The sequence below is a fragment of the Mobula hypostoma genome, chromosome 10, assembly GCF_963921235.1.
Source record: "Mobula hypostoma chromosome 10, sMobHyp1.1, whole genome shotgun sequence".
Classification (NCBI taxonomy): domain Eukaryota; kingdom Metazoa; phylum Chordata; class Chondrichthyes; order Myliobatiformes; family Myliobatidae; genus Mobula; species Mobula hypostoma.
Window position 1 is genome coordinate 30,169,912 of NC_086106.1, and position 20,380 is coordinate 30,190,291.

At 45.7% G+C, this 20,380-nt stretch overlaps 1 protein-coding gene across 2 annotated transcripts in view; it reads left to right on the forward strand.

Moving 5' to 3' along the window:
- The window catches only part of LOC134352801 (zinc finger protein 239-like), a 44,618-nt gene extending 25,044 nt beyond the window's left edge, over positions 1-19,574 (forward strand). The window contains exons 1-2 of one of the 2 annotated variants that reach the window (XM_063060278.1): positions 6,898-7,213; positions 11,920-19,574. In XM_063060278.1, the coding sequence (XP_062916348.1) occupies positions 12,390-13,520 (1,131 nt within the window). In that variant the 5' untranslated portion in view covers positions 6,898-7,213; positions 11,920-12,389 and the 3' untranslated portion in view covers positions 13,521-19,574. Of the gene's footprint in view, positions 1-6,897; positions 7,214-11,919 lie in introns of those variants that run through there. The other variant, XM_063060279.1, reaches the window with a different exon arrangement.
- The last annotated feature ends 806 nt before the right edge of the window (positions 19,575-20,380 follow it).

Below are 20,380 nucleotides of genomic sequence, written 5' to 3' on the forward strand. Positions count from 1 at the left end.
ATAACTTCCTCCCTACTGGCCCTCCTCTCCTCACCTCCAAAGTGAAATACTGTAACCTTTTTTCTGAATTCCATACAAGTATCTCCCCTACAATAGTGTGTCCCACAGTCTCTGCCATATCGAGAGAACATGGTCCTTAATTGAAACTTTGCCTGCCGTTAGTTAGAGGAATATCAACGTCAACAACACAGACCGTCACAGACTGTTTAGCCAGCCTGCTGACTACTCACTTCCTTCCACCCCCACGTGAGCTGGGATCCACTGAAAGCAGATACACTACGAAATACTGCAGATGTAATAATGTTTGTCTAACTTCCAACAAAACATCTGGACAACTATTGGACAGACCCAGCTTTAGACTACACAACACGGAGACGGAATCAGAACAGATAATAACCCATTTAGGCTGTATGTACTCTTATCCACGGCAATGCAAGAAGGATTGCCACCATTTCAATAGCAAAAGCTGAAAGTTTATTAGGTAACGTTTTTCTAATTGACATCTGAAATTTTGGGACATAGACTGTTGCACTGGTGTTATGAGACACCGGGTCATCGAAGCCATCTGTGAACACTAGAACCACTCCATAATATTGATTATGTATATATAGAGTCATCAGTCCCTCTTCAGATACATTCCAGGCACGTTCTGACAGTCTCTCCTGAAGAGTCAAATCTACCCCAGGTAAATGTTCTGACAGTCTCTCCTGAAGAGTCAAATCCACCCTAGGTAAATGTTCTCAACAGGAATTCTGCAGATGCTGGAAATTCAAGCAACACACATCAAAGTTGCTGGTGAACGCAGCAGGCCAGGCAGCATCTCTAGGAAGAGGTGCAGTCGACGTTTCAGGCCGAGACCCTTCGTCAGGACTAACTGAAGGAAGAGTGAGTAAGAGATTTGAAAGTTGGAGGGGGAGGGGGAGATCCAAAATGATAGGAGAAGACAGGAGGGGGAGGGATGGAGCCAAGAGCTGGACAGGTGATTGGCAAAAGGGATACGAGAGGATCATGGGACAGGAGGTCCGGGAAGAAAGACGGGGGGAGAGGGAACCCAGAGGAGGGGCAAGGGGTATATTCAGAGGGACAGAGGGAGAAAAAGGAGAGTGAGAGAAAGAATGTGTGTATAAAAATAAGTAACAGATGGGGTACGAGGGGGAGGTGGGGCATTAACGGAAATTAGAGAAGTCGAAGTTCATGCCATCAGGTTGGAGGCTACCCAGACGGAATATAAGGTGTTGTTCCTCCAACCTGAGTGTGGCTTCATCTTTACAGCAGAGGAGGCCGTGGATAGACATGTCAGAATGGGAATGGGATGTGGAATTAAAATGTGTGGCCACTGGGAGATCCTGCTTTCTCTGGCGGACAGAGCGTAGGTGTTCAGCAAAGCGGTCTCCCAGTCTGCGTCGGGTCTCGCCAATATATGAAAGGCCACACCGGGAGCACCGGACGCGGTATATCACCCCAGCCGACTCACAGGTGAAGTGTCGCCTCACCTGGAAGGACTGTTTGGGGCCCTGAATGGTGGTAAGGGAGGAAGTGTAAGGGCATGTGTAGCACTTGTTCCGCTTACACGGATAAGTGCCAGGAGGGAGATCAGTGGGGAGGGATGGGGGGGACGAATGGACAAGGGAGTCACGTAGGGAGCGATCCCTGTGGAAAGCAGAGAGAGAGGGGGAGGGAAAGATGTGCTTAGTGGTGGGATAACTTCCTCTGTAACTTCCGCCACCTCCAACGGGATCCCACCACTAAGCACATCTTTCCCTCCCCCTCTCTCTCTTTTGAGAAAGTGGAAGGATGGGCTAGTAAATTTGCTGATGACACAAAGGTTGGGGGTGTTGTGGATAGTGTGGAGGGCTGTCAGAGGTTACAGTGGCACATTGATGGGCTACAAAAATGGGCTGAGAAGTGGCAGATGGAGTTCAATCCAGATAAGTGTGAGGTGATTCATTTTGGCAGAATATAGTATTAATGGTAAGAGTCTTGGCAGTGTGGAGGATCAGAGGGATCTTAGGGTCCGAGTCCATAGGACACTCAAAGCTGCTGCGCAGGTTAACTCTGTGGTTCAGAAAGCATATGATGCATTGGCCTTCATCAATCGTGGGATTGAGTTTAGGAGCCGAGAGGTAATATTGCAGCTATATAGGACCCTGGTCAGACCCCACTTGGAGTACTGTGCTCAGTTCTGGTCGCCTCACTACTGGAAGGATGTGGAAACCATAGAAAAGATGCAGAGATTTACAAGGATGTTGCCTGGATTGGGGATCATGCCTTATGAGAATAGGTTGAGTGAACTCAGCTTTTTTTCCTTGGAGCGACGGAGGATGAGAGGTGTATAAGATGATGAGAGGCATTGATCACGTGGATAGTCAGAGGCTTTTTCCCAGGGCTGAAGTGGCTAGCACGAAAAGGCACAGTTTTAAGGTGCTTGGAAGTAGGCACAGAGATGTCAGGGGTAGGTTTTTTACTTAAAGAGTGGTGAGTGCATGGAATGGGCTGCCAGCGACGGTGGTGGAGGTGGATACAATAGGGTCTTTTACGAGACTCCTGGACAGGTACATGGAGCTCAGAAAAATAGAGGGCTATGGGTAACCCTAGGTAATTTCTCAGGTAAGGACATGTTCTGCACAGCTTTATGGGCCAAAGGGCCTGTATTGTGCTGTAGATTTTCTCTGTTTCTATCTCCAAAGTATTTTATTGACGAAGTGCTTCCATGTAAGTTTCACATTTATTCACATACTAATCACTGACACTTGTTCCAATGTCTGTCCACGCAGTCCAAGATCAACAATGGGCCTATTGATCTGTTTACCAAAACAAATAACCTGAGTTCTTGCCGCTGTGAACTTAAACCCCCACTGCTCACCCCATTTCTCCAATTCCTGTACAGCAGCCTGAACTTATTCATTATAATGTTTATATTCCTGCCCCTTTTCCATACAGCCCTGTGATCAGCATACAGGGACTTGGAAATGTTAGGATCAACTTTATAAAAATTATCATTTATCATCATGAATGGGACAGGACAACAAACACTCCATCGTGGAGGACCATTATCTATAGAAAAAGCCTTACAATACTATTTGCCCACACTGACCTGTATGATCATCTGAAACAATAAACATTTGTTCACCAATCCCGATTTTACAGATTTATCAACAGTCCCTCCTAAAGCACATCATAAGCCTTCTCAATATCAAGGAAGATACCACTACAACCTCCTCCTTAACCTGTGCCTTTTCTAATATCATATTCCAGACACAACACAGGTTCCAGAGTCATCCTACCTTTACGAAAGCCACATTGATGAGGTGACAGTAATCTTCTACTTTCCAAATAAAACACCAATCTATCAGTCACCATCCTCTCCATAAGTTTACACAAGTCAAAGAAATTGTCCTGTAACTAGCAGGCTCTGACTGTTCTTTGCCTGGTTTCAGGTCTGGAATTACCACCCCTAACTTCCATACTGATGGAAGACATCCAGCAGTCCCAACTTTGATTGAATAAATCTACAACTATTTGAAACTTGCTATGACATATGGGAAAACATTCAGTAACAAAGCCCATTTTTTCCTGGTGACACAAGTTTAATCCTAGAAAGTAATTGAGTTCAGATAATGAAAACTCCACATCAAGCACCAAATCAATACTCTGCCTATCCTCAGTAATCCCAAGATTATTGTCAAGGAATGCCCTCCTCTTCACTCAGTCTCTCAGAACTGTGCATTTCATGAAAACTTCAGAACAGAAGACTGGAAGGACTCTGCTCCATCTCACACTTCCCATCTTCCGAATCAGAGCCCCCGCTTTACCTACTGGGAGAGTTGGTATTCACCCAAAAACACTCAAAAATTTCTACAGATGTACTGTGCTGCATCAGAATGCTACATCACCATCTGGTATGGGAGTGGTGGGGTTACTGTACAGGATCAAAGTAAGTTGCAGAGAGTTGTAAAATTAGTCAGCTCCATCATGGGCACTAGCCTCTCCGTAGTATCCAAGACATCTCCAAGGAGCAGTGCCTCAGAAAAGTGCTGTCCATCATTAAGGACCCAATGCCCAGGAAATGTCCTGTTCTCATTGTTACCATCAGGAAGGAGGTCAAAAACCGGAAGGCACACACTCAACCATTCAGGAACAACTTCTTCCCCTCTGCCATCCGATTTCTGAATGGACATTGAACCCATGAATAGTACCTCACAACATTTTTTTTAAAAAATTTGCAATCAGACTCTTGGCATTCCACTGTAAAATAGTGGGCACCAATGGGCAAGAGACTGTTAACTGAGAGCTCCACCCTGTAACACCTCACTTACTATCTCTAACAACAATCCTGCAATGCCAAGAAATTTATCTGCAGACTTCAAAATAATTTTTGTTTTCTCTGTTCAACTCTTAGCTTGAGAGGTGCATTTGACTACGTCAGCCATAAAGACTGCAAATCTTATCTTATCTCCCTTCAAAGATTTATGAGCAATAAATGGGTGAGCCAGACAAACAGTTTCTTGTTGGACAGGGGTTCAGGGTACAAGCCTTTCACCCTTATCAATTTCCTTGACCCTCTGCAAGGCTTCAGCATACGACATAGCAGACTGCAGGCTCACCCGCTGAACTTTAACCACTACACGGCCTCCATATATAGCACCAGCTTCCCATCCACAATGACATTTCAACTTAACACCATCACCACAGCTTCCATAGTCATGTTCACTACCACACCTACTGCAGCGTTTCTTCCCACAGCACACAGCAGCTACAGGTCCAACTTTCTGACAATTAAAACATCTCAGAGGAGGCAGCACATACACCTGGACCCCGTAACTCACAGAACCTAACGAACACTATTTGGCAATGAAGTACCATCAAATTTAACTATAACTGAGAGACTATCTCTACCTACTCCATCCCAAAACTTTTTTTAAAGCCTTTTTGCTTCCATCACGTTTTCAACTTTCAAATTCTCTTATCTGGTCCATTGAAAATCTAGACAAGAGCAACTTCCGATATCACTCCACTGTCTTTCCATAAACAGTGACATAACTACACTCCTACCACCAACGGATTTCAAAGCCAAGGCTCTGTCCCTTCGTGTAACATCATTACATATCACCAGCATCTTCCCACCTCGAACCAAATAAGCACCAACTCTACCCCCAAGTGCTTTTTTAAGATCAAAAGTTAATTGAATCAGATTAAGAGAACTACTTGGAGCAGAGTCAAGCTTCATCAATACCTTAATTTCCTGTTTCCTCTGCTTTCCAAAATCATGCCCTAGCCCTAACCCTCACCATCACTATCACTAAGTTTGTTCCATTTGTTTGTTCCCACTTTCTTCTATGTCTTTTGACTACCTGCCAAACATCTTCTTACCTACTTCTGCCACCATTCTCCATCTCCCACTGACTTCCTGCCATCTCTTCTCCAGTCACAGCTCCAGAAGTTAATCTCTCCTCACAAAATTCATTTGAAATTGGCTGACTCTCCTCATCTGTTCTCACAACAGCCAAACTTGGCAGTGGGAGGCTTCTTTCTTTTTTTAGTGGTTGGCAGTCCATCTTAAAGGTGCATTACTGCCACTAACTGGACTGTGAATCAAATATTTCTACAACGTGTTTCATAAGTTTCATTTACAACCCCTTTCCTTGTAAAACTGACAACACCACCCCCTTTACCAAATAACCTATCACATCTAATAAAAATATAATCTTCCAAAGAAAAACTTAAATATGGTAACAGCCAGTTTTCCTGAAAACATATAATATCAGGATGATTTGACAAGTCAGTAATAAACTTCTTAAAATCCTGTCCATTGGAAATCAGACTTCCATTGCAATATTCTAAATCCCATTATTTAGCTTCACAAGAAGACTGAAATACAGATACCCTACCCATCAGAGGTTCTTTCACAGCTTCCCACTTAACACCAGTTAAACCAAAAAACTTTTCTGCAGCTTTCACAATAATTTGAGTTTGCTCAGTATGACTCAATTCCTGAGCAATGCAGTTCACCACATCTGTTATAAACATCACAAACTTCATTTTATCTACAAGTAAAGTAAATGAACAATGATGCTGACATACATCTAGTAACTTCACAGTCTGGTCTCAAACCGGTAATACTTCATCAATATTCTGTTTAACTCTTTGCGAGGCTCTGCATAAGACACACCCGACTGTACTTTAACCTGTTGAACTGCAGTTGCCTTGTTAAACACTTCACATCCGCTGCACTATCTTCTCCACAATTACAACAGTTTAACTTGACACTTCTCCACAGACTTCGTACTTATGCACCCTCCCCCGCCCCCCCCCCACACACACACACACACTTACACTTACTACACCTTAGTTTCCCAGACATACTGCTGGAACATGCCCAAATCTTTAAAACATTTAAAACATCTAAGCGGAGATTGAATATGAACTTGTAGACTATAACTAATTACCTCAAACTAATATCATCAGGGAGCTTCACCTCAACAAAATAATTAAATATAGATAAACTATCCACCTTTTCCCGTTTCTAAATACTTTCAATCTCTTTACCTCCTTAACCTTACCTCCCAATAAACGAGATTGAACCCGCTCTATTGAAATCTCCACCGGAACCCAATACCTCTATTTTTATACTATTTTTTGCGAAGCAAAGTCTTCAAACATACGTAATGCCTTCTCACACTGTTTATTATTCTTAACACTTTCCGACTTCTCAAAGTACGAGCATAATCTATATCCCCATAGTAGATTTCAGCTCTCTCGTTAATCAGATTGATGGAAGAGGCTTGAACCGGGTCAAATTTAAACAATACCTTAAAGTCTTCCCTTATTTCGAAAATTCCCCCTTCCTCTCCATCAGTAGAAATCACTCAATATTATGTGTCTTTTTCCGTTTTACGGACTTCATTCCAACCTCCTTCCGTCAATCCGTACTCTTCCCCCAATCTCCGTTTCTGGTTCCTTTTCCAGATCCTCCTGGTTACCCGAACCTGCAGTGCTTCCAAATAGTCCCGCACGTTAGCAGCTCAAGTCTTTTGCGGGCGGCCGCGGGAGTCCATGATAGATGTTTCCAATGGCACCAGCCTTACCCAGAAATCTCCGCGCTGCAGAAAGCGCCGGCTGTGATTCTAGTGCGCAGGCGCAAAGAGCTAGAGGTCGGAGTCCCAGAAGCGCGCATGCGCCCAGTGGACAATAGGCTTCCAAGGATTGGCAGCAGGTAGGAATGGGCTCCGAGCGGGTTTTCATCAGTAGCGGGGTCCGCGTAACCCTCAGCCCCACCCCGGGACAATCACTGTGAACTCCGGACCCACCGCGGCTCCTCACACTGGGACAGTCCCGGTTATTTTCCCCTCACAGTACGAAATGGGGCCCCGGGAGAGGCGGAGGGGGGTGGGGGTGGTTTCTGCTGATGGGCGAAGGTGCTGGCGCCATCTCTGTAGCGCATGCGTATCGCAGGGACGGGGACGGGGACGGGCGGAGCGGTTTCTGGGCTCTGGGCTGTCCTGGGTAAAGGAGCCGCCATGCAAGACTCTGCCCCAATCGCAGGTCATGTTTGGGTGCGCAGGTGGGCGGAATGGGAGAGGGAGGACATCTTACATACTGCTGAACTTCAGCTATCTAAATCCACGCATTTGGGGCTCAATCATATACATCCGAGTTCATCAGAATCACGTTTAATATCACCGGCATAGGTCGTGAAATTTGTTAACTTAGCGGCAGCATGGATTGATACCTGGAAATATGATGTAGCTATTAGTGAAACATGGTTGCAGGAGGGGTGTGATTGGCAGATGGAAAATTTCCAAGGCAACTTGTTGGTACATAATGTGCTTAGTTAAAATTGAGGCTTAAAACAAGATTGTGGTTCTCCGTTCAGTAAAGTAGTGTGAATAGAATAGAAAACAAAAGCTTTTTAGGGAGAGCGAACAGGAGATAGAGAGGAGCAACAGGGAGTTATTCACCCCGAGACAGCAGGAGTTCGATAAGTGGGTGATGGTCAGGGAAGTGAGGGAAAGAGCTCAGGTGGCCATTCCCCTCAGTAATCGTTACCTCGTTTTGGATGCTGTTGAGGGGCGTGACCTGACAGAGGACGACCACGCCAATCAGGTCCCTGGCACTGAGCCTGGTTCCGTGGTGCAGAAGGGAAAGAGGAAGATGAGGAATGCGGTAGTCATAGGGAATTCCATAGTGAGGGGAACAGACAGGAGGTTCTGTCAGCCTGACAGAGTCACCCACATTGTGTGTTGCCTCCCAGGTGCCAGGGTACGGGATGTCTTGGATTGGGTGCAGAGTCTTCTGAAGGGAGAGGGTGAACAGCCAAAAGTCTTGGTACATGTTAGTACCAATGACACAGGTAGAAAAAGGGAGGAGGTCCTGAAGGGTGAATTCAGGAAGTTAGGTAGAAAGCTGAAAAGCAGGACCTCTAGGATAGTAATCTCAGGATTGCTACCTGTGTCACGTGCTAATGAGCACAAGAATAGCATGACCAGGCGTAGTAATATGTGGCTGAGAGACTGGTGTAGGGGGCAGGGATTCAGATTCCTGGATCATTGGGACCTCTTCTGGGGGAGGTACGACCTGTGCAAAAAGGACGGGTTACACCTGAACCCAAAGGGGTCCAATATCCTAGCGAGCACATTAAGTAGAGCTGTTAGGGAGGGTTTAAACTAATTTGGCAGGGGGATGGGAACTGGAGTGATAAGGCTGAGGAAGGGGAAAACAGAAATAAATCAAAGATAGCGTGCAACAGAGATTATAGAAAGAACAGGTAGGAGATGAGGCATAATCACAGCCAGTGGCATGAGTTACAGGGCAATAGAGGCGTGGTGCAGTTCAAACAGAAAGCAACAAATACTGGACTGAGAGTGTTATATTTGAATGCACGCAGCATAAGGAATAAAATCGACAATCTTGAAATTCAGCTACAGATCAGCAAATATGACGTGGCCATCTCTGAAACTTGGCTAAAGGATGGCTGCCATTGGGAGCTGAACGTCCAAGGATATACGGTGTATCGGAAAGATAGATTAGTAGGCAGAGGGGGTGGTGTGACTCTGTGTATAAGAAATAATATTAAATCACTGGGGAGAGATGACATAGGATTATAAGGTACAGAGTCTCTATGGGTTGTGAGAAGAATTGGCAAGGGTAAAAGGACCCCAATGGCAGTTGTACACAGGCCTCCAAACAACAGCCGGGATGTGGATCACAAATTACAGCAGAAGATAGAAAAGGCGTGTCAGAAATGCAGTGTCATGATAATCGTTGAGGATTTTAACATGAAAGTGGATTGAGAAAACCAGGCCAGTACTGGACCTCAAAAGAGAGAACTTGTAGAGTGTCTAAGGGATGACATTTTAGTACAGCTTGTTGTTGAGCCCTCTAGGGGATCAGCTGTGCTGGATTAGGTGTTGTGCAATGATCCAAAGATGATAAGAGAGCTTAAGGTTAAGGATCACAATATGATCGAGTTCACATTGAAATTTGAGAGGGATAAAATAAAATCCAATGTGTGGGTATTTCAGTGGAGTAAAGGAAATTACAATGGCATGAGAGGGGAACTGGCCGAAGTTGACTGGAAAGGGACATTTGCAGGAAGGACAGCAGAGCAGCAATGGCTGGAGTTTCTGCGAAAAATGAGGGAAGTGCAAGACAGATATATTCCAAATAAGAAGAAATTTTTAAAGGAAAGAAGGACACTACCGTGGCTGGCAAGTGAAGACAGAGCCAAAGTAAAAGCAAAAGAGAGGGCATACAAGGAGGCCAGAGCTAGTGGGAAGATAAAGGATTGGGAAGCTTTTAAGGATTTGCAGAAGGAGTCTAAGAAGGTCATTAGGAAGGAAAAGATGAATTATGAAATGAAGCTGGTGACTAATATCAAAGAAGATACTAAAAGCTTTTTTTTTAAGTATATAAAGGGTGAAAGAGAGTTGAGAGTAGATATAGGACCAATACAAAATGACGCTGGAGATATTGTAATGAGAGATGCAGAGATGGCAGAGGAACTGATGCATATTTTGCATCAGTATTCACAGTGGAAGACGTCTGCGGTATACCAGACATTCAAGAGTGTCAGGGAAGTGAAGTTTGTTCAGTGAAAATTACGACTGAGAAGGTGCTCAGGAAGCTTAATGGTCTGAGGGTGGATAAATCTCCTGGACCTGATGGAATGCACCCTCCAGTTCTGAAAGAAGTAGCTGGAGAGATTGTGGAGGCATTAGCAATGATCTTTCAAGAATCAATAGATTCTGGCATTGTACCGGATGACTGGAAAATTGCAAATGTTACTCCGCTATTTAAGAAGGGTGGGAGGCAGCAGAAAGGAAACTATAGACCCGTGAGCCTGACATCAGTAGTTGGGAAGTTGTTGGAATCGATTGTTAGGGATGAGATTATGGGGTACCTGGAGGCACGTAACAAGGTAGGCCAAAGCCAGCATCGTTTCCTGAAAGGAAAATCCTGCCTGACAAACCTACTGCAATTCTTTGAGAAAATTACAAGCAGGGTAGACAAAGGAGATTCAGTAGATATGGTGAACTTGGATTTTCAGAAGGCCTTTGACAAGGTGCCGCACATGAGGCTGCTTAGCAAGATAAGAGCCCATGGAATTACAGGGCAGTTACTAGCATGGGTGGAGCATTGGCTGGTCAGCAGAAAACAGAGAGTGGGAATAAAGGGATCCTATTCTGGCTGCCGGTTACCAGTGGAGTTCCACAGGGGTCAGTGTTGGGACCGCTGCTTTTTACGATGTATGTCAATGATTTGGACTATGGGATGAATGGATTTGTGGCTAAATTTGCTGATGATACCAAGGGAAGTGGAGGAGCGGGTGATGTTGAAGAAACAGAAAGCCTGCAGAGAGACTTAGATAGTTTAGGGGAATGGGCAAAAAAGTGGCAAATGAAATACAATGTTGGAAAGTGTATGGTCATGCACTTTGGTGAAAGAAATAAACAGGCAGACTATTATTTAGATGGGGAGAGAATTCAAAATGCAGAGATGCAAGGGACTTGGGAATCCTTGTGCAGGACACCCTAAAGGTTAACCTCCAGGTTGAGTCAGTTGTGAAGAAGGCAAATGCAATGTTGGCATTCATTTCTAGAGATATAGAATTTAAGCAGGGATGTGATGTTGAGGCTCTATAAGGCACTCACGAGAACACATTTGGAGTATTCTGTGCAGTTTTGGGCAACTTACTTTAGAAAGGATATACAGTACTGACGTTGGAGAGGGTTCAGAGAAGGTTCACAAGAATGATTCCAGGAATGAGAGGGTTACCGTATGAGGGACGTCTGGCACCCCTTGGGCTGTATTCCCTGGATGTTCAGGAGAATGAGGCAGATCTCATAGAAACATTCCAAATGTTAAAAGGCCTGAACAGATTAAATATAGCAAAGTTATTTCCCATGGTTAGGGGATTCTAGGACAAGGGAGCATGACTTCAGAGTTGAAGGACGTCCGTTTAGAACTGAGATGCAGAGAAACTACTTTAGTCAGAGGGTGGTAAATCTGTGGAATTTGTTACCATGAGTGACTGTGGAGGCCAAGTCATTGGGCGTATTAAAGGCAGAGATAGATATGTTCTTGATTAGCTAGGGTATGAAAGGGTATGGGGAGAAGGCAGGGGAGTGGAGATGACTAGAAAAATTAGATCAGCCCATGATTGAATGGCAGAGCAGAGTCGATGGGCCAAATGGCCTACTTCTGCTCCTATATCTTACGGTCTTATGGTATTATTTCAAACTGCCAAAGATAGTCAGAGAATTGGATGTTTGACACGTGCCCAGTTAGAAGATGATGAATTTTCTGTGCACCTTGTTTTGAGCCTCACTCTAACAATGAGCTGACTATAGAGGGTACAATTATCTCATTTCAAATGCTAACCTACACCCATTGATGTCTTTTGTAAACTTCTTTTTACAGGAAACAAAAGAAAAGGGATTTGTGTGCGGGTATCTCAGACACAACAACATGCCAGATCTGCTGTGTCAGTCGGATCACCAGCACTTGAATGAAATCAGTTTTTGAACGTGAAGGAGGATATGTTTGAGAAGACAGCACACCAGTCACAGCAAGGGGAATCTGAACACGTGTTCAACCTATGGTGAGATTTGGATGAACTGACCTGGAGTCAATCCTTGTAAATTATCCTCAAGTCATTGAAGGAGTGAACAGATATTTCCTTCGTAGTAACAACATATTCATTGTTGATCCTTGGAAAAGAAGGCATATCTCATCCCAGCTGGATAGGTGCATCTGCTTTGTGTCTAAAATGAAGTTGTCTGTTTTAACTTCTCATTGAAACACGTTGGATCCAGGGCTCTGAGAACTCTCCAGAGTATCTTCACCAGAGACCAGGCACTCAACACCTTGAAGTGTGGGAGGGATTCACTATGTCGTCTGACCTGATGAATTGCCAGAGAGCTCAAAGCAGAGAGAAATCATTCACCTGCTCCGAGTGTGGAAAAGGATTCACTCGGTCATCCCACCTACGGACACACCAGCGGGTTCACTCTGGTGAGAGGCCGTTTACCTGCTCCATGTGTGGGAAGGGATTCACTCACTCGTCCCACCTGCAGACACACCAGCGAGTTCACACTGGGGAGAGGCCATTTGCTTGCTCTGTGTGTGGGAAGGGATTCATTCAGTCATCCGACCTGCAGAAACACCAGCGAGTTCACACTGGAGAGAGGCCGTTCAGCTGCCTGGTGTGTGGGAGGGGATATACTCAGTCATCCAGCCTGAAGATACATCAGCGAGTTCACGCCACAGATAGACCGTTCACCTGCTCCGACTGTGGGAAGGAATTCATTCAGTTGTCCAACCTGAGGACACATCAGAAAATTCACTCCGGGGACAGGCCTTTCACCTGTTCCGTGTGTGGAATGGGATTCACTCGTTCATCACGACTACTGAAACACGAGAGAGTTCACACCGGAGAGAGGCCATTCACCTGCTCTGAGTGTGGGAAAGGATTTATTGAGTCATCCAACTTGCAGTCACATCAGCGGGTTCACACCGGGGAAAGGCCGTTCACCTGCTCTGTGTGTGGGAAGGGATTCACTCATTCATCCCACGTCATGAGACACCAACGAATTCACACCGGTGAGAGACCATTCATTTGCTCTGTGTGTGGGAAGGGATTCAATCAGTCATCCCACCTGATGATACACCAGCGAGTTCACTCCGGGGAGAGGCCATTCACTTGCACCGTGTGTGGGAAGGGATACATTCAGTCATCAGAACTACTGGCACACCAGCGTGTTCACACTGGGGAGAGGCCGTTCACCTGCTCTGAATGTGGGAAGGGATATATTCATCAATCCAACCTGCAGAAACACCAGCGAGTTCACACCGGGGAGAGACCATTCACCTGCTCTCAGTGTGGGAAGGCTTTCACTCAGTCAACCCAGCTTCTGAGGCATCAGCAAGTGCACAACAAGGAGAGGGTTCACACCAGTGTGAGCAAAGAGATTTACTCAGTCATTCCACCTGCTGAAACACCAGCGAGCTCAGAATGGTGAAAAAGTTGAAAAAGTTTCTCTGTGCTGTATTCATAACCATCGCAGTTGCTGAATCTGGTTACAAGTTCGTGTATTCCTGTTGTTGTCCGATTCTGCAGCTGTTGCTGCTGCTCATTACCAAGGACTGAACCCCGATCACCCTGGGAGGGGGTTGTTCTGCTGTTGTGAGTCTTTACTGTGACTGAAATTTAATATTCTGGATCTGTAACAAAATCGTAAGCGCTATTTTAAACTCTTGTCTCTGGCACTTAGTGAAATTACAACACACTAAATTTCCAGTGGGAGTTGACGCACCCCGGCTCATCTCTGACAGTGTTTGTTCCACGTCACCCCTGTCGTTCATCACTTCGTCTCCCTGTGATGATGACAGTTTCTAACTGGTCCCCCCAACCCCCGTGTGTGTAGATTTTCACCTGAATTCCCTGTGTGACTTTCTGCAGACTGAGGAAGAAGACGTGCTCTTCTTAGAAATTGTATCCTAAATATTCCCCACCCTCGGGGCTGAGAGCGCGGATGATACCGGCCGACATCTTGCGAAACTACGAGATATACATCTTCCGAACTGTTATTGCTACAATCTGCAACCTGTAATTTCTCTTTACGGAATATTGTCTCAGTGAAGGGGTGATCTTGGGATCTCCTGAGGAGCTCGAAGGACTCAGCGAGCTTGGCTGTCAGGAAATGATCGTATGTCCGCCATCAAAAAGTGAGGCCAGCCGTGGGGGAGGGGGTGCTTCAGCCAGATTGGGGCGAGGGGAACACATCCACCTCTCCCTGGCATTCTCCTGGCCATGTACAGTCTGGATGATGGCAGCAGGAAAGGGCTGAGGCAGCTATGTCTGCTTCACTATAAACTCATCCTGGTGTCTGGACATAGCGGTCTTGACTCACTCTTCTCCCAACCGGGAACATTTAATGATTGAATGGCGACTAAGAGAGATCTCTGCTGTGACCGTGACGGCTGTTTAGTACTGCCCAAAGCAGATGTGAAACAAGCACCCGATGTACTGAGTGCCATGATTAACAAAGAAGAAACGGCCTACCTTGATCCTTGCTGGCGACTTCAATCGGGCTAGCGTGAAGAAATCCCTGCAGCTCAGAGGACTCAACACACTTCACTGCTGCTACACTGCCGTCAGGAATGCCTACCAATCCGTCCCTCAACCACTGTTCAGGAAATCTGGCCATCTGGCTGTTCCCCAACCTGCTTATAGGTAGGGAAGAAAGAGCAAGGCACCAGACATGAGGATGGTGAAGAGGTGGTCACAGGAGGCAGAGGAGTGTCTGTGGGACTGTTTTGAGTCGGTGGACTGGGCCATGTCCAAGGACTCATCAGGCCTGAATGAGCACACCACGGTTGTAGACGCATTCATGGATGCGTGTGTCCCCACAAGATCTTTCAGAGTAGAAGCCCTGGATGAGCCATCAGATGAACAGTCTGCTGAGATAGAAAGGTGGTGTTCAGGACTGGCAATCCAGGAAAACACAAGGGGTCCGGGTATGACGTCTGGGACGCCATTTCACATGCAAAGTGGCAATTCTGGAATCACGGAGGGGTGCAGCGGGGCTTGAATGCCGTCACCTCCTGCGAAGCAAAACCAGGCAGCAACCACGGCAACTTTTACTCCCAGATGAGCTCAATGCTTTTATGCTTGTTTTGACTGACAGAACTTGGAGGCAAATTCACAAACTTCCAAAGCCCCCAGTGACCCTGTGAGTCTGATATGAGAGCACCCTTCAGAAGGGTGCACCCATGGAAAGCATCTGGCTCAGACAGGCTACCTGGCTGAGTACTGAAGACCTGTGCTAATCAACTGGCTGGAGTGTTGACTGACATCTTTGCCAGTCTGAGATGCACACATACTTTAATCATACTGATGCCCGAGAAGAGTGCGATAACCTGCTTCGGTGACTCTCGTCTAGTAGCGCCTGCGTCCGTTGTAATGAAGTGCTTTGAGAGGTTGGACAATGAGGCAAGGCATCTCCTACCTGAGGAGTGACCTGGGCCAATTGCCTCCCTTCACCACAGGTCAGCAGCAAATGCCATTGCATTGGCACATCACTCAGCGCTGGAACATCTAGACATCGAAGACGCATACATCAGGATGCTTTTCGTTAATTACAGCTCAGCATTCAACACTATTACCCCCTTGAAACTCATCACTAATTTGCAATGTGTAGCTAGATCCTCGCTTCCCCACTTGCAGACCCCACTTAGTTCAGATTGGCAACAACATCTGCTCCACACTCTCCATTACACAGGCACGCCACAAGGCTGTGAGCTCAGCCCCCTTGCTCTGCTCGCTTTAGCCAAGTAGAACTGCAATGCTGTATTTAAGTCTGCTGATGACACCATGGTTGTCGGCTGAATCAAAGGTGGTAACAGATTAACATACATTTGATTGAGATACAGCGCGGAATGGGCGTTTCTGGCCCTTCGAGCTGCACCGCTCTTCAACCCCTGATTTAACCCGAGCCTAATCACGGGACAATTTACAATGACCAATTAACCTACCAACCGGTACGTCTTTGGACTGTGGGAGGAATCCGGAGTACCTGGAGGAAATATACACGGTCACGGGGAGACTGTGCAAGCTCCTTGCAGGCAACGGCGGGAATTGAACCTGAGTCACCTGGTACTGTAAAGCGTTGTGCTAACCACTACGTGACCGTGCTGTCCCATGTATAGGAGAGAAATTGAAAATCTGGTTGAGCGCTCAGTGACACCAAGTCCAAGAGCTATCTATTGGCTACAAGGAAAAGAAGCTGGAGGTCCATGAGCCAGTCTTCATTGGGGGAACAGACCGTCGGTGACGTTAAATTCTCTGGTGTTATCATAGCTGAGGATTTCCCAGGACCAGTACGTAAGTGCCATCACAAAGGAGGCATGAGAGTGCCTCTACTTTTTCAGAAAGTTGCACAGATTAGGCAATTTATCACCACGTTGACAAGCTTCTATAGATGCAATGTGGAGCATGTTCTAACTGGTTGCACCAAGGCCTGGCGCGGAAACAGCAATGCCCAGGAGCAGAAAACGCTACAGAGAGTAGTGGACGTGGCCCAGTCCCTCAAAGGCAATGAGCACACTTACATGGAGCACGGACTCAAAAAGAGGCAGCATCCATCATCAAGGACCCCCACGCCCAGCCACACTCTCTCCTCACCACTAGCATCAGGTCCAGAGGAGAAGAAGTATTCTAAAGGCAGGATGATGCAATGGTGGCTGACAAGGGAAGTTAAAGCCAACATAAAAACAAAGGAGAGGACATATAATAGAGCAAAAATTAGTGGGAAGTTAGAGGATTGGGAAACTTAAAAAGCAACAGAAGGCAAGTAAAAAGCCATAAGGGGGAAGTGATGAAATACGAAGGTAAGTTAGCCAACAATATCAAGTGGGTAACAAACGTACATATATAGAGGTTAAAAGAGAGGTGAGAAGAGATATTTCACTACTTGGAAATGATGCTGGAGAGGTAGTAATGGGGGAAAAGGAAGTAGTGGATGAACTAAATAGTATTTTGCATCAGTCTTCACTGTTTAAGACACTAGCTGTAGGCCAGAGGTTCAAGAGTGTCGGGGAAGTGAGTACAGTTGCTGTTCCAAGGTGCTTGGGAAACTGAAATATCTGAAGGTAAGTCAGTCACCTGGACCAGAGGGACTATATCGCAGGGTTCTGAAAGAGGTGGCTGAAGAGATTGTGGAGACATCAACAATGATCTTTCAAGAATTGCTAGATTCTGGAATCGTTCCAGAGGACTAATGCTGCCAAATTTTTCAAGAAAGGAGGGAGGTTAAGAAAGGAAGTTATAGCCTGACATCAGTGGTTGGGAAGAGGTTGGAGTAGATTGTTAAGGATGTGGTTTTGGGGCACTTGGATGACAAAATAAGTTGAAATCAGTATGGTTTCTTTTATGGAAAATCTTACCTGCAAATCTGTTAGAATTCTTTGAGGAAATAACATGCAGGATAGACAAAGGAAAATTGGTGATGGAGTGTACTTGGATTTTTAGAAGGCATTTGACAAAGTGTCGCACATGAGGCTGCTTAACAAGATAAGGGCCCATGGTATTACAGGAAAGATGCATTGATAGAGCATTGGCTGATTGGCAGGAGCAAAGAGTGGGAATAAAGGGAGCCTTTTCTGCCTGGCTGCTGGTGACTAGTGTTCCACAGGAGACTGTGTTGGGACTACGTTTTACATTGTATGTCAGTGATTTGGATGATGGAATTGATGGCTTTGTGGCCAAGTTTTCAGACAATACAAAGATAGGAGGAATGGCAGGTAGTGTTGAGGAAGCAGAGTGTCTACAGAAGGACTTGAACAGATTAGGATAACGTCAAAGAAATGGCAAATGGAATAGAGTGTTGGGAAGCGTATGGTCATGCAAGTTAGTAGAGGGAATAAAAACCAAGGACTATTTTCTAAACAGGGAGAAAATTCAAAAATCCAAGGTGCAAAGGTATTTGTGAGTTGTCGCGTAGGATTCCCTAAAAGTTAGTCTGCAGGTTGAGTCAGTGGTGAGGGAGGCAGATGCAACCTTAGCATTGATTTCGAGGAGACGGGAATATAAAAGCAAGGATGTAATGTTGAGACTTTATCAAGCACTGGTGAGGCCTCACTTGGAGTATTGTGTGCAGTTTTGGGTCCCTTATATAAGAAGGGATGTAATGACAATGAGGAGGATTCAGAAAAGGTTCCTGACAATGATTCTGGGAATAAATTGTAGGAGGAGTGATTGATGGCTTTAGACTTTACTCGCTGGAATTTCGAAGAATTGGTGGGGGGTGGGGGGGGGATCTCATTGAAACCTATCAAATGTTGAAAGAGCCAGATAGTGGACTTGGAGAGGTTGTTTCCTATGGTGGGGGTGTCCAGGACCAGAGGGCGCAGCCTCGGAATAGAGGGATGTCCATTTAGAACAGAGATGAGGAGGAATTTCTTTAGCCGGAGGGTGGTGAATCTGTGGAATTCATTGCCACAGGCAGCTGTGGAGGCCGAGAGTTTGCATGTATTTAAGGGGGAGGTTGATAGGTTCTTGATAATTCAAGGTGTGAAAGGTTATGGAGAAATGGCAGGAAAATAGGGTGGAGAGGGAAATGGATCAGCCATGATTAAACTGGTGGAGCAGATCAATGGGCTGAATGACCTAATTCTGCTCCCTATGACTTTTGGTCGTATGGTCTATGGAGGTATAGAATCATTAGGTCCCACAGCACCAGGATCTGGAACAGTTATCACCCCACAGCCATCAGGCTTCTGAACCAGTGTGGATAACTTCACTCACTACAACTGATTCTGCAACCTTCAGAAGGGCTGTTTTCAACTCATGTTCTCAGTATTAAGTGTTTACTTGTTGCACAATTTGTCTTTTGCACAATGGTTTTGTCGGTCTTTGTTTATGTCTATGTTTTTGTAAATGCTGTTGTAATTATTTTATTCTCCTGTGGACGCTTACAAGAAAATGAATCTCGATGTAGTGGTTTTGGGACAAACACTCAGTGGCCACTTTATTAGGTGCAGGAGTGGAACCCAGTGTGGCCTTCTGCTGTTGTAGCCCATCCACTTCAAGGTTCAATATGTTGTGCATTCGGAGCTGCTCTTCTGCACACCACTGTTGTAACACGTGGTTATTTCAGTTACTGTCACCTTCCTGTCCGCTTGAACCAGTCTGGTATTCTCCTCCAACACCTCTCATTAACGAGGCAGTTTTGCCCACAGAACTGCCACTCACTGGGTTTTTTTTTGCATCATTCTCTGTAAACTCTAGAGACTGCTGTGTGTGAAAATCCCAGGAGATCAGCAGGTTCTGAGATATTCAAACCACCCTGTCTGGCACCAATAATCATTCCGTGTTCAAAGTCACTTAGATCACATTTTTCCCCCCATTCCGATGCTTGGTCTGCACAGTAACTGAACCTTTTAACCTTGTCTGCATGCTTTTACGCATTGAGTTGCAGCCACATGATTGACTGATTAGGTATTTACATGCATATACAGGTAAACCTGATACGGAAAGCACTGAGTGTATATGTACTTTGATAATAAATTTTACTGTGACTTTGATTTGACTTTGACTATGGGCCTAGGAAGACTATGATGGGCAGTTAAACTCCTTATTCCCTGCTCTTTTCAACATTAGGGTTAATTTTTTTTACTGTTCCCAATGGCAATATTTCACACAGCAATGTACAAATGACCTCTGAAGTCTGAGAGTAGAGTGGGGAGCGGTTAAGTGGATGTTCAGTGGAGCAGGGTCAGAAACCGGAGATGGGTCAGCGTCGGGCAAGGTTTGGGGTGGGGGTAAGAGCACGCGGTGAGGAGGCAATCAGAGGAAGAGGAAGTTGCAATGAATGAAAGGGCAGCATCATTTGGAAGCTGATTGACAGGAAAATTCTTGTTTTGTTTCTGCTATTCCCTTTTCTCAGTTTATTCGCCTCCTCCGCATCTGTTCCCAGGACGCTGCTTTCCATTCCAGCGATCTCCTTTAAAGAACAAGGTTTTCCTCCCTCTACTAGCTGCCCTCACCCGCATCTCCTCCATTTCCCGAACATCTGCGCCCATCCCAACTTCCCACCATCTCAATAGTGATAGAGTTCCTCTTATCCTTACCTACCATCCCATGAGTCTCCACGTCCAACACATTATCTTCTGCCATCCCCAAAGGAACCCTCCCACCAAACATATCTTTACCTCCCCCCACCCCCCCCACCTTTCCACAGGGATCACCCTCTCCGTGATTCCCTTGTCCATTCGTCCCTCAACACTAATCTCCCTCCAGGCACTCATCCCTGCAAGCGGCCTTAATTACTTCACTTGCCCGTTCACCTCAATTCAGGGCCCCAAAAAGTCCTTGCAGGTG